General features: G+C 35.6%; 1 protein-coding gene across 6 annotated transcripts in view; it reads left to right on the forward strand.

Moving 5' to 3' along the window:
* Arhgef12 (Rho guanine nucleotide exchange factor 12) overlaps nt 1-14,158 on the forward strand; it is a 158,115-nt gene that overhangs the window by 116,553 nt on the left and 27,404 nt on the right. For all 6 annotated transcript variants that reach the window (XM_071616777.1, XM_027930783.3, XM_071616780.1 and 3 more), the window contains 10 exons: nt 264-374; nt 677-775; nt 3,705-3,747; nt 4,061-4,166; nt 5,817-5,954; nt 6,701-6,733; nt 7,069-7,183; nt 8,051-8,156; nt 9,464-9,676; nt 13,225-13,357. In XM_071616777.1, the coding sequence (XP_071472878.1) occupies nt 264-374; nt 677-775; nt 3,705-3,747; nt 4,061-4,166; nt 5,817-5,954; nt 6,701-6,733; nt 7,069-7,183; nt 8,051-8,156; nt 9,464-9,676; nt 13,225-13,357 (1,097 nt within the window). The remainder of the gene's footprint in view (nt 1-263; nt 375-676; nt 776-3,704; nt 3,748-4,060; nt 4,167-5,816; nt 5,955-6,700; nt 6,734-7,068; nt 7,184-8,050; nt 8,157-9,463; nt 9,677-13,224; nt 13,358-14,158) is intronic.

Consider the following 14,158-nt stretch of genomic DNA (forward strand, 5'->3'; position numbering starts at 1 on the left):
TCCTACATGATCATTTCCTGAACTTCCATTCTCCTAAAATGGTCTGTCTTCTGATCCCAGGAAATGATTAATTTTCAGAGGAAGAAATTCAGATTCCATGGCCTATCTTGCTAATAACTTTTAGTGGAATTTTTAAAATATTGAGTTTTTTTTTTAAATAGGGAGATCAAAGTGAAATTTGGATAGTTGTGATTAGTTGAACTTATATTGCATTTCATATTTGTATGTCAGAGTTATTGATGTATGATTTTTTCTTCCTCTAGATCAATGGGCAGTGCAGCTGTTTCCAGAGCATTGAGTTGCTAAAATCTCGCCCTGCTCACTTGGCTGTTTTCTTACACCATGTAGTTTCCCAGTTTGACCCTGCAACATTGGTAACTTATTTTGCAATTTAACTGATTCAGTCTTTATATTGAACCTTTTTTTTTAATAGAACTTTTCATATTTACAAGATTTCACATATATACTTCTTTTAGTTTTCCAAACACATAAAGGCAGATATGAAAGATACTTAAAATGTTATTAATTCACTTTTTAAAGACTTGATTACATGGTAAAAACTATATTGTTGATGGTGACATGCCTGTTCCAAACATTCCTGTTCAGTAAGGATCTAGCAAGTTACCTTTTTTGGTGATTTTTCACTTTGTCTTTTCCTTTTCTTTCTCTACAACAGCTCTGTTATCTCTATTCAGACCTGTACAAACAGACCAATTCCAAAGAAACTCGTCGCATCTTTCTTGAGTTTCATCAGTTCTTCCTGGATCGATCTGCAGTAAGTTTAAATGTTAATATTATCTTTGCTTTAGTACATTGATTTATTGTTCTGCCGTTTCCAGTAGTCCTTCCCATTTTTTGGACTTTTTTGTGCTTTTAAATATCTGTATTATATCTCAACTATTGATTACTTTTTACAATAATTTCTAAATTAATTTTGGGCATATGAATTCTCACAGTAGATTTTAGGGGATTATATATGTATACTTATGCTTTTATAAGTGCATAATTAGAATAAGGGAATGAAAAAAACATATAAAATAAGTATAAAATAAGCTAGTCCTAATATATATTTATATTCTAGTGTGGTGTATATACACACACACATATATATATATATATGATACACACACACACACATACACACATTTATTTGTTAGTATTCCAAGGGATAATAATTGTATAATTGAAATCTGTATGGCCTCTTTGAAGCTTAGAGGCACAAATTTAACTAAAAAGTGGCAGGCAAAAATCTCACATACTGAGATTAATGATAATAGGGCTTTATTTTTACTAATAGAAATGTCAGTAGGGGTTTTAAACTAGTAAGTTTTATTGTTAGCCTTGCTAGAAGCAAAAAGCACTTAGCCCTTAATGCTTCAATGGGTGTTCATGCTGCCTGGATTGCACCCTTTCATGTTTCAGTTTTCTTAGACAAGTACTTCATACCTTTTCTCTCCTAACATGTGTATCACTTCCTGTTCTAGCTTTTTCTCAGCTGATGACCTTTTTGTTTCTCTGAAGAAGTTAAAGTATAGAAAAAAGAACTTCTACAAGTTATGTCACATACTTCCATCATATAATGTACTCAGCCCTTTGTCCGGATACTGTTGAGGAATTGTACAAACTCTATCCATGGCCAGCTCTCCCTTTTTTACCCAGTGTATTTCCTTATAACTTCTCAGAGAACTTGCTCTAGCTATTATTTCCCTGCTCTCTTGCATTGTTGATTTTTTTTTCCCTATTGAATCATTACATTAACCTGTAAAACATTGTTTTTTCTTTTATTTTAGAATAAACATACACATTTTGATCGTACTTCTCCCTCCAGCTCCTGCCTCATTTTCTCTGTATTCCTTTACAAAGTTGTCTACATACTTTTGTATTGCTAAATATACTTTCCTTTTCCTCAAGGCCTTTCCTGACCAGCTTTCTAAATCTCACTCCCTTCGCTGTAACTTCTTCTGTGTTGTTTTTGTCTCTAGGACTTATAGTTTATTTATTAATTTTATTTGTGTGTATACTTGCTCTCCTGACCTGAATATAAGCTTCAATAAGACTATTTGTATGATGCAGTATCTCTAACACTGAAGTTTCTGATACATATCTATTCAGTGAATTATACTGTCATTGTTTTCATACATCACTTTTGTTAAAATAGCTTATTGTCATGAAGAAATGACAGAATATTTAAGTATGTTTAAATTTTATTTTTTAAGAGAGCTCCAGGCTAAGTCAAAACTATACTTTGCTGCTCATGATCTATGAGTATATCAACGTTAAAGAATAAGAAGGATTGGTTAATTTACTAATTATTCTTTAATGCTACAGGTCATATTTATTTCATGTAGATATCCACATATACAAATTAAATTTTATTTTTTGTACTTGTACTAGAAAGACTTTTAAGAAAAATGATTTGAGCTACTGCTTGGCAACATAAAGAGAAAGTTTTGCAGTCCGTTTCATTATTCTTAAAGTGAATATGAGAGATCATAATTTTTTAGCAGTGACTTATTTTCAAAACTTAAAACTTGATAACTTTATGGGAATCATTTAATTTCTGGAAGTATATCACTGAAATAGGTATTTGATACTTTATGAGAATGAAGAGGCTAAGATATTTCTTCTAAATACAGAGTAATAAAGTTTTCTCTCAAACTGTTGGAGGGGAAACACAATAATCTGTTTGCTTGTGAGACCAACAACTGTAGTTATCATGGGGAAAATCCTAGCTATAAGAAGTAAATTCTAAGACCTTCAATTTAGTTAGTTCAATAGCAAAAACTATAGATGATTACTGATTAAAAACTCAACATTGGGCTGGGGATGTGGCTCAAGTGGTAGCGCGCTTGCCTGGCATGCGTGCGGCCCGGGTTCGATCCTCAGCACCACATACAAACAAAGATGTTGTGTCCACCAAAAACTAAAAAATAAATATTAAAAATTCTCTCTCTCTCTTAAAAAAAAAAAAACTCAACATTGACATCCAATACTTTCTCACTGGAAGTGTGACTAAATAAAAACCCTACAGATTTTTAACTTTACATTGAAAAATAATTGGAAGTCTGTAGGGTGAGCATCTCAAATCCAGGAAATAAACCTCACAGTTAGATGAGTCACTTTTTCCTATGACAACATACACATAGTTTAGGTTTTACCGATTTTAATTCAAGTGCTATATAACTTGTTGTATTAACTAATGATTTTAGGAAACCAAAGCCAAGCCTGGTAAGTGGTGCGTGCCTGTAATCCCAGAGATTGGGAGGCCGAGGCAGGATTGAAAGTTCAAGGCCAACCCCTGTGATTTAGCAAGACCCTATCTTGAAATAAAAAATAGAGTGTGCTGGGGATATCACAGTGGTAGAGCACCCCTGAGTTAAATCGCCAGTACCAGAAAGAAAGAAAAAAAGGAAATCAGAATCGGTCTATTCATTAGGAACAAGTATGACACTGAAACATTCAGTCATGTAAGTGAAAGAACTGTAGATATTTCCTTCATACCACAAAACTGGGAAAAGGGCTTGTTTTTAAGTTTAAACAATAGAACACTCTGGGGCTATGAGATCTGAATGAGTAAATGAGCTCATTTGTGAATATGCCTGTCAGAGTAGGTATCCTTGTTTTATCCATTTATACAAATACTTATAAGCATTATGAAAAGAAAGTCTTTAGTGCTGTTTCACCTTTGTTTGATTTTGTTTTAGCATCTGAAGGTTTCTGTTCCTGAAGAAATATCTGTAGATCTAGGTAAGTTTGGAGCCCCGACATCCTGCAGAATTTTACTATGCCTCTTTGTATGTAGCTCAACTCAGTTTTAAAGGTTTTATCTAATGCTTAGTAACTGGTTAAATCCCTGAATTACAATAGAAGGAGAGTGTATAATAAATTTTAGGGGAAATGAAATCTGAATTCTGAGATCAAATGCAGGAACTGCACTAAGAATTTCTTTTTGGGGTTCTCCATGATAAATTGATACAAAGTAACATTGCTATGTTGCCAGTGAACTTATGTTGTAGAGGACATACCTTTAGATCAAATAATTCCTTTCTTCTTTATGCAGAAAAGAGGAGACCTGAACTTATTCCTGAGGATCTACATCGTCACTATATCCAAACTATGCAAGAAAGAGTCCACCCAGAAGTTCAGAAGCATTTAGAAGATTTTCGGTAAGCTTAGTGTACATAAAACCTTATGTGGTCATTCTGAATTAATTTTTCTTAAATAGGAAAAGTTGCACATTAAAAACTTCACTTATCAATTAAGTAAACTAGGTGGTCTTATCCCTGTTATTGAATAGGAAAAAAGTATGGAGATGTCTCAAAAGATTAGGAATGGAACTACCGTATGACCCAGTCATCCCATTCCTTGGTATTTATCCAGAAGATCTAAGATCAGTATATATAGTGATACATGCATATCAGTATTTATAGCAGCACATCCTACAACACTCAAGTTATAGAACAATCCTAGATGCCCATCACTAGATGAATGGATAAAGAAAACGTGTGGTGTGTGTATATACACACACATGTACATACACACATACACACACACACACACACAGTGGAGTTCTCAGACACAGAGAAGAATGAAATTATGTCATTTGCTGGTAAATGGATGAAACTGGAGAACATCATGCTAAGTGAAATAATACAGAATCAAAAAGTTGAAGGTTGAATGTTTTCTCTCATGTGGAAGCTAGAGAGATATAAGAAATAAAAAAGGGGAAATCTCATGAAAATAGAAGGGAAAACAATAGAGTTAGAAGCAGAGGACCAAGGATGAGGGAGAAGGGGAGGCAAAGGAGAAAAACTGGGGAGTAACATTGACCAAATTATGCCATGTGCTTGTATGAATATATCACAATGCATTCCAATTTTAATTTTTAATTAATTTTTTAAATTCATATATGACGGCGGAATGCATTACATTTCTTATTACACATATAGAGCACAGTTTTTTATATCTCTGGTTGTAAACAAAGTATATTCACACCAATTCGTGTTTTCACACATGTACTTTGGATAATGACATCCATCTCATTCCACTATCATTTCTAACCCCATACCCCCTACCTTCCCCTCCCACCCTTCTGTCCTATCTAGAATTCCTCTATTCCTCCCAAGCTCCCTCTCTATACCCAACTATGAATTAGCCTCCTTATATCAGAGAAAACATTCAGCATTTGGTTTTTTGGGATTGGCTAACTTCACTTAGCATTACCTTCTCTAACTCCATCCATTTACCTGCAAACAATTTTATATATAACTATAACACACAAATTAGAAGGAAGATCAATAAAGTAGAGGAATAGGATCAGGGTAAGGGAGGAAGGTACAGAAGGATATAATACTAGGGATTGAAATGGAGAAAGCATTGTCAATATGTCAATCCCACTATTATATGTGACTACAATGTATTTATTTATTTATTTGAGGTAGAGGCAATATCTTTATTTTGTTTTTTTAATGTGGTGCTGAAGATTGAACCCAGTGCCTCATGCATGGTAGGCGAAGTGCTCTACCTCTGAGCCACAACCTCAGACATCTGGAGTCAAAGGGTTAGAGTGGAACTGAGAGTCTACAGTCTACCTTCTGTGTCCTTTCAAGATTTGAGCTCAGTATTGTGTCTGTGCTAGGTATATTCTTTCAGGATATGTATCTTTGAGTGATTGCCTCTAAAATTTTGGCATTCTAGGTGATGTGACATTTTGCCTGTTCCTAGAAATGTATAGCTATGGAGACTTTGAGAAACATCTACAGAGGGAGATGGTTTTCCCCTAGGCTACCTCAGGAGATTTCTCCTATTCCCTTTAGGCAGAAACGTAGTATGGGACTGACCTTGGCTGAAAGTGAGCTGACTAAACTTGATGCAGAGCGAGACAAGGACCGGGTAATTTTGGAGAAGGAGCGGGCATGTGCAGAACAGATCGTTGCCAAAATTGAAGAAGTGTTGTAAGTAATAGAAGTATATGTGGAAAAGTTAATATTGCTTGAAGTACTCCAGACAGATTTAAAAGGGCAGTCAGTATATAAGAGGAAGTGTTTATTTTGTTATAAAACTTCAAAAACTATGATTTTTTCCCCCTGACATTTCATTTTAGAAAAAGTTCTTAGATTGTGAATGTAGCTCATTGGTAGAGGATTTGCCTGGGATGTGCAGGATCTTGATTTGATCCCCAACCCTCCCCACCCCCCCACCCCCCCGCCACACACACACACACACACACACACACACACACACACCATACACAGTTCTTGCATTTCTTTTTCTGGATGTTGGTAAATGAATAACACTGGAATTTCTAATCAGTGATCCAAACCAGGTGAATACTTTCATTGATTTTAACTCATAGACTTTGGAAATATTTCTTATGGTAAAACATGTACAATTGATGAGTGCAGAAATTGTAGAATTCCTTTGGGGATTAGGGTTCTCTTGATATTTTACTCTAGATGACGTTTATTCTGTTAGATGTCCATGATATGGTTTATTTATCTCTTCTGATTTATATGTGCATGGGTCTCTCTGCCATACTTTGTTTAATCTCATTTACTATTCTCTCCATAGTTCTGTTCTTTTTCTTTACTGGTGGGGTACAAAGCATTTGGTTTTGTTCTGTTGTTTCAGGTGTCTTAAGTTCAATAGCAAAATTTTAATTAAACTTATATGTTTTATTTTTAAACATTTGTACTTTTAGGTTGACTGCTCAGGCTGTAGAAGAAGAAAAGAGGTAACATAATTATTCTGACCCCCCACCCCGAGAATTTTAAGAAAAAAGGAAACTTTCTTTTCTCATATGAGCCTTAAATTACAATTGATTTCTTTTTAACTTAAAAATGTACTGTGGTTTCCCCCTGGTGGCCTTGTGTTATATTTGATTAATATTCTAGTGATAAATGAGTAGAAACTTTGTGTGCAGTGAATAAATCCTAAATTTTTTTTTTCCTTTTTGCTTAATTAATTTTAATAATTCCATTGTTGGGTTGGGGTTTTGGAAATCATTTGATGTCTTTATTCATACTGACCCTCCGTTCTCAGAAGTCTTATTTTTATTTAATTCTCCAGTTCCACAATGCAGTATGTTATTCTCATGTATATGAAGCATTTGGGAGTAAAAGTGAAAGAACCTCGAAATCTGGAGCACAAGCGGGGTCGGATTGGATTCCTTCCAAAAATCAAGGTGAGACTTGGGAGGCTGAGGCAGGAGGAACACAGGTTTACGTTCAGCTTCAGCAACATAGCAAGGACCTAACTAAGCAACTTAGTGGGACCTTGTCTCAAAATAAAAAATAAAAAGGGCTCAGTGGTTAAGCACCCCTGGGTTTAATCCCTAACACACACACACACACAAAGATGAAAACTGGAATGATAAAAAAGTGATCAGGGCTCAGTACTTCTTTACATTTGTTGCACTGTTTTCCTGCCTTTTAATATTTGCTGAATCAGCACATTAGCACTAGGCATAACAATAGGTAGATATGGTCCCTATTGTCAAGAAACTAGTGATAAAGATATGTAAGCTTATTATTAATTAGTGTGAAACATGAAAATAGCAGTTTATACAGAGCGCCTTCCCCAAATGTTATTGCCTTATACTTTTAGGGTACCTGTAATAGTTTGTAATCACTTGTGTTTTGTTTCATGTTGCCAGATTTTAAAACTCTATGAGTTTTAAAATCTCTTTATTATATCCCCAGCTTTTATCATAGTGCTTTCACATTATAAAATTGTTGGATGGATGAATGAATTGTTTAGAACAAACTCCTGGTAAATGTGTAAATTCACCCAGTTAATAATAAGCTCCTGGTAAAACTACCCTTTTATTTCCTAAAATTATTATCTCTAAAGGGCTTGAAAAGACATCTTGAAGTTGAGGTATCCATAATACTATGTACCAGCCTCTGAGAAGTATTGTGTGTGTGTGTGTGTGTGTGTGTGTGTGTGTGTGTTTGTAGTAGCCATTAAAATTACATTTATGTGTTCAAAAGCAGCAAAAGAAATCTTCTATAAGGTTTCTCTTATCTCTTTGATTATATCTCAACTCTAGCAAAGTATGAAGAAAGATAGAGAAGGCGAAGAAAAAGGGAAGCGAAGAGGATTCCCTAGCATTCTAGGACCCCCAAGGAGACCAAGTCGTCATGACAATAGTGCAAGTATGTTGAAGTTTGAAATGCTGCGTTCCCTCTATTCCATGCAGTGTTTACATCAGACTCATTGGCTAGAATGGGTGGCTGGAAGAAGGTGTTCTTGAGATGATGTCACTGAACTTCCAACATAGTTTATTTCCCTTCAGTGCTGTTTCTAATCTTAGTACCCCTATGTTGTTGGGTAATTGTCATAAGCATCTTTAATGGCAGTATTCTGTTAGATGTCCATGATATGATTTTACTTATCTCTTCTGATTTTGTTTGCATTCAAGTTTTGTTTGTTAAATTTAAAAAACAATATGTGCATGGATCTCTCTGTCATACTTTGTTTAGTCTCATTTACTACTCTCTTTGTAGTTCTGTTTCTTTACCTTTTCATTGTGCTTTATTTTCTGATCTCCTTCTACCTCAGTCCCTAGCCTAGTAGAGAGAGATCAGATCACTAAAGAGGGTTGCAGGAGAATTAGGGATAGTGGTACTCTGGGAAGAGCAACTGGATCATGTAGTGCTTCCTGTCTTGGACAGTACCACATTTGAAATTACTGGCATGCTGGAGGTAGAAGTGGAGTTGTGGAACAGTGATACCTAGTGTCCTCCATGATGTGGAATTCTCACTGAAATGCCAGTAGTGCCCTGATTGAGAAATACTGAGAGGAGGTTGACCTGGAGGTTTCCACAGATGCTGTCATGATCTCCAAGGGATACAGAGGAAGTTTTCGGAATTTGGAAAGATGTTAGGATGTACAATGCTGTGGATGATAACCTGAGTGCCTGCAACTCATATAGTGATGCATGTGAATAAGGATAATGAACAGAATAGGGATAATTTTGTATGGTCTGAGGCATATTGTGATAATGAAGTTGTGTTAGGAAAAAAGTGGAATGGGGCTTGCTAAGCATCACAGAGATTAAGGGCTTCTTTTTCATTCTTAATAAATGATACAGCTACATGTCTACTTATCTCTGTCTCAGCATCCCCACCCCACATCACTCTCTCATCTCCTTTACTCATGATCTTTCTTCTGCCACATCCTCTTACCTTCAGATTTTACCTTCTCACTCCCTTTTCTGTTCATCCTCCATCTCCTTATTTCCCTCCTCCATCTTCCTCTCCCTTTCTCTTGTTGCCCACCTCTCTTTCTTTCCCTTCCACTCCCTTCTTTATTTTTCTCTGTGCTTTGCTCTGTATAATAATTTATTTTATGTTTTTCTAGGGCCCATATTCCAGGCATTTTTTTTGCTGGATATTTTTATTTCCTCTTTTTTTAAAGTTGTTTAGCAACACAGATTATTAACTGTCATTTTCTGTTCAGTTGGCAGGGCCATGGAACTACAGAAGCCACGCCATCCTAAGCATTTATCCACACCTTCATCTGTGAGTCCGGAACCCCAGGACTCTGCTAAGGTGCGGCCATGTGGCTTAGCAAATGAAGGAACAGACACTGGATACCTTCCTGCCAATTCCGTGTCCTCTGTGGCTTCAGGGTCCACTCTTTCCCAAGAAGGAGGGAAAGAGAATGATATAGGTGAGCCAGTGCTATAGTTCAGCTTAACTTGGTGTCAAGATTTTTAAACAAATATACTAATTGTACAGTGGAGAGGCGGATTCTTTTAATCATGACTGAGTCCCCGTTTAATTTGATTTTAACATTTTAATATTCTCTAACCCATGACAAATTTATGCTGAATGATAATTTGTAGTTCCCATTCATCCAAAAAAAAAAAACAAAAAACAAAAAACTGAGCTCTCTGTCAGACATTAGCTTTGTACCAGAAGTCAGCATACAATAATCATAGGCAGATGCTTGCCCAATGCAGCTAGTTATATGGGGGAAATAGTCAAGGAAGTGAAAAATTCAGATTGTGCCAAGTCTAAGAAAGAAAGGTAAGAGAGGAATAGAGGGAACTGGGCAGTAGTTAGAGGCAGATATGGGAGATGGGATATTCTAAAGAAGACTTTAAAAATCTGAGATCCTGGAGATTTTTTAAAATGTTTAATGAGAAGCCTGCAGAGAAAAGAGATTGACTATGTGGCAGAGAGTATAAGCAAGAGAACAAAGTTTCAAGATGGCAAGAAGAGATGAGGTGTTGAGTGTATATAAAGGGCAAGGTTACTAGCTGAAGGCGAGGTTTTAGTTAGATGGGCAAGGGGATTTGTAAAGAAGGAAAAGAAGTAATTGCAGGAGAAAATTAGGAAAGCAACTTATTACCATATTTCTTTATACTTGTTATAATGAAGGATTTCTTAAGCAAGCAAGCTGGGAGACCAGCTGGTTTTATTTGGAGAAGGGAATGCCCATCTATACTAGTGTTTCTTAAGGCTGTTCCATTTCTGATGATGACATGATCAAGGATGAGAGTGTGGGAGTGGTCAGTAAGATATCATAGAGGAGGTTACTAAGGATGAAGAAGGCAAAGAACCAAGGAGCCAGGAGTTTGAATAGCTTAATATACATATATTTGGAGGTCACCTAGTATGATTTGAGCATGGAAAAGAGAAGGATGAGCCAGCAGCCAAATGTTTAGGGCTGCTAGATGATTGTTGTGAGGAGGGAGAACATCTGATAATATCCAGAGAGTGAGTACTTCAGTGGTGCAAATAATTTTACAAGAAGGCAGCAAGATAATAATCTAAAAGTTATGTAGGGAAAAGGAAGGCTGTTCATCATATCTCCACCTTGAAGTACACAGTGTAAGACAGAAACATTAGTTTTTGAAAGGATTGGGGCAGTAAACAGTTTTCTATTTAAGGCAAGGAAGTGTGAGGGTAACATTTGGAGAACTGTTGGGATTTTGTCAGGTATGGATATCTGAAGGTGTTAGATTGAGTGTATTCATATTTCATGGCTTCCATGACTCATTGAAATAAAAAAATAGTAGGAAAGATATTAAAAATCATAAAGAGAAAGATAGTAGAGGAAGGGATTATATTTTTAACAAATATTTGAGAGATTGAAAGTGGACAAGACTGTTCTAAGGGATAAAACAATGTAAAGGAAGTCAGAGCCTATAATTTGTTTAAGGAATCCAATGTAGAAGCCATTCTATCCATTGAAACCCTGGGGAGACTTTGGGCTCAGAGTTAGTGTGTGTAATGGAGTACATAAGTAAGAAATAGAGCTGCAGTGATGAATACACTGAATAATAATAATAATAATAATAATAATAATGTAATCAAAACAACTGTGTCAGCACCTTCTGACCCCTTTTAGTAGTCTGTTATTTATGGACAAGAAGAGACTCAGTGAGCTCTTTTTCAAAGAAATTGGGTGAATTGTGTAGGGAGAGTTACATTTTTCATGGAGTTGATGCCCTGGAATTCCAACATTTGGGCACCTGTAAAGCCAGATAATAGGCTTGCCAGTGACACACCCTGCTTCGGGCCCTGAACTAGAACAGAGCTGTTTCCATACAAAAGAAAGCCAGATAAGCTGCCTGATCTTTCATTCTTAAATATGAATATCACTATTCACTCTTGGAAAAATCTGCATATGAGAGTCAAGACCTAGTATAATATATAATACCAGATACATTAAACAATGGCACAAAGAAAGAATACAAACCAAATAGGAAAACTGCCCCTAGAAAGAAAATATACTTTTTGGTAATAGACAAGAACTTTTAAAAATACTTCTAAATTAAGTAGTATATTTTGAGACATTAAAGAAGTTATCAAATCTATAATGCAAGAAATGGATTCTATGAAAAAAGGAGAGACAAGCTGAACCTGGGCCCATAATCTCAGTGATTGAAGAGACTCAGGAAAGAGGATCACAGTTCATGGCCAGCTTTAACAATTTAGTGAGACTTTGTCTCAGAATAAAAACTTAAAAGGGTTGGGGATGTAGCTCAGTGGTAAAGTGCCCCTGGGTTCAATCCCCAGTACTCCCCATCCAAAAAATATTAATATAACCATTAAATACAGTACAATGACTATTGCATAGTCATGAATCACTTTGTAATAAATTACTCCAAACCTTAATGGCTTAACACAAAATTCTTTATTATCTCACCTTTTTGGTGAGTGAAAAATGTGACAGCAGCTTAGCTGGGTGGTTTTGGCATCTGGTCTCTTTAAAAGATGAGACCCCCTTCTTAATGTCTCAGCTCCTCACCACATGGATTTCTCCAAAGAGCTGCTTTAGTGTTTCATGACATAGTAGCTGATTTTCCCCAGAATGATCTGATAGAGAGGACAAGAAGAAAGCCGACAATCTTAGTCTATTGGTACACACTGCTACTTCTGCAAGTTAGACCCAAGTCCTTGAATCTGGCCCATACTTTAGGAGAGAGGAAGCAAGATCTACTCCTGAAGGGAGGATTATCAGAGTGTTTGTGGATGTATTTTCAAACCACCACAGCTTCCAATATTTAAAGTAGAAAACAAGTTATAGAAAATAACTATAAAGGTCTTATACATAAGCAAGTTAAGATGGCTAGGCTATCACTAGACAATGTTATCTTTTGGGACCATTGTATTTATGGTCCATTGTTGGTTGAAATGTTATGTGGCACATGATTATATGTAATGAGTGATTTAAAAAAAACCTATACCTAAAATGTCCTCAGAAACATCAGTGCACCAAGAATAAATGCTAAAAGCTTTTAAGACAAAGGAAATGGTGATTATGCTGCTTCACATTTCTTATAACACTGCTAGGACACAAAAGAGCAATTCCTTCAACTTACTGAAAGAAAACAGTTTAGACTTTTAATTTTGCCCCCACCTAAATTTTCCATCAAATATGAGGAAAGGATAAAGACATTTCCAGATGTGTAAGGATCCAAAGTTTAAGCAAAATGCATCTTTAACATTATTTGAGACTACATAACTCTACAAATCTCCTTGTCCATCTAACTAAAACCTCGCCTTCAGCTAGTAACCTTGCACTTTATATACATTCAATACCTCATCTCTTTTTGCCGTCTTGAAACTTTGTTCTATTGCTTATACTCTCTGCCACATTGTCAATCTCTTTTCTCTGCTGGCTTCTCATTTAACATTTAAAAAAATCTCCAGGGTCTCATATTTTTAAAGTCTTCACTTTCAATGTCTGACTTCTGTTTTTTTCAGGATCAAAACAAGTTGGAGAAACACCAGCATCTGGAGACTCATTGGATGGCACACCTCGTACTCCCAATACCATCTTTGATTTCCCACCTCCTGCATTAGACCAAGTGCAGGAGGAGGAGTTTGAAGTAGAAAGGTAATTCGAAAGAAGATCTGAAAAAGTTTAGGGCATAGCTTAAAGTTTTTTGAATTATATTCTACTTGTGTACTATCTAGCATTTTTCCTTATATAGAACTAGCACTTGTTGGTAGTAAATATTAGATAGGTACTGAAATTTTTCTTCTGTTCATTTTACATTAAATACATCCTATTTCTGAGAGAATTGTTTGTCTAGCCATTGGAGTTTGACCCAGTTTTCAGTATCTTTGATATGAACTCCTTGATATCCATTATTTTTTTTTTCTGGTTGACTCTTTTTTTTTTTTTTTTAATAGCAGTACTATTTATTCAGAAAACTAGAAATTACCCAAATGTTCATCAACATAGAATGAATAAAAAAGACATTCGCTTTCTGATATGTGGTCACAAAATAGAATGACATAGAGCAAGGAAAATGAAAGATTGACAGCTATGAGCAACCATGTGAATGAGTCTCACACACCGTATTGAATAAAAGAAACTTAGACATGAAAAAATTATACTGTATCATTATAATATGTAGAGCTCAAAAATAGGCAAAATGAATCTGTGGTGTTAAAATGCTTTACTTTTGGGGCACAGGGAGTTCCAACAAGTGGAAGGAGGTGAAAAGGGAACTTCTATTTGCTGGTAGTATTCAGTTTGTTGACTAGCTGCTGTTTATACAAAAAAGTAGTCCAATTTGTGAAAATTCATTGTTCTGTATATTTATAATTTATGCATTTTTTTAATAAAAAGTTGGAAAAAGATTAGAAGGATCTATTCCAAAATGCTAATAGTAAATATATCTGGTTGGTA

This window comes from Marmota flaviventris, chromosome 9 (assembly GCF_047511675.1).
Source record: "Marmota flaviventris isolate mMarFla1 chromosome 9, mMarFla1.hap1, whole genome shotgun sequence".
NCBI classification, from domain to species: Eukaryota; Metazoa; Chordata; class Mammalia; order Rodentia; family Sciuridae; genus Marmota; species Marmota flaviventris.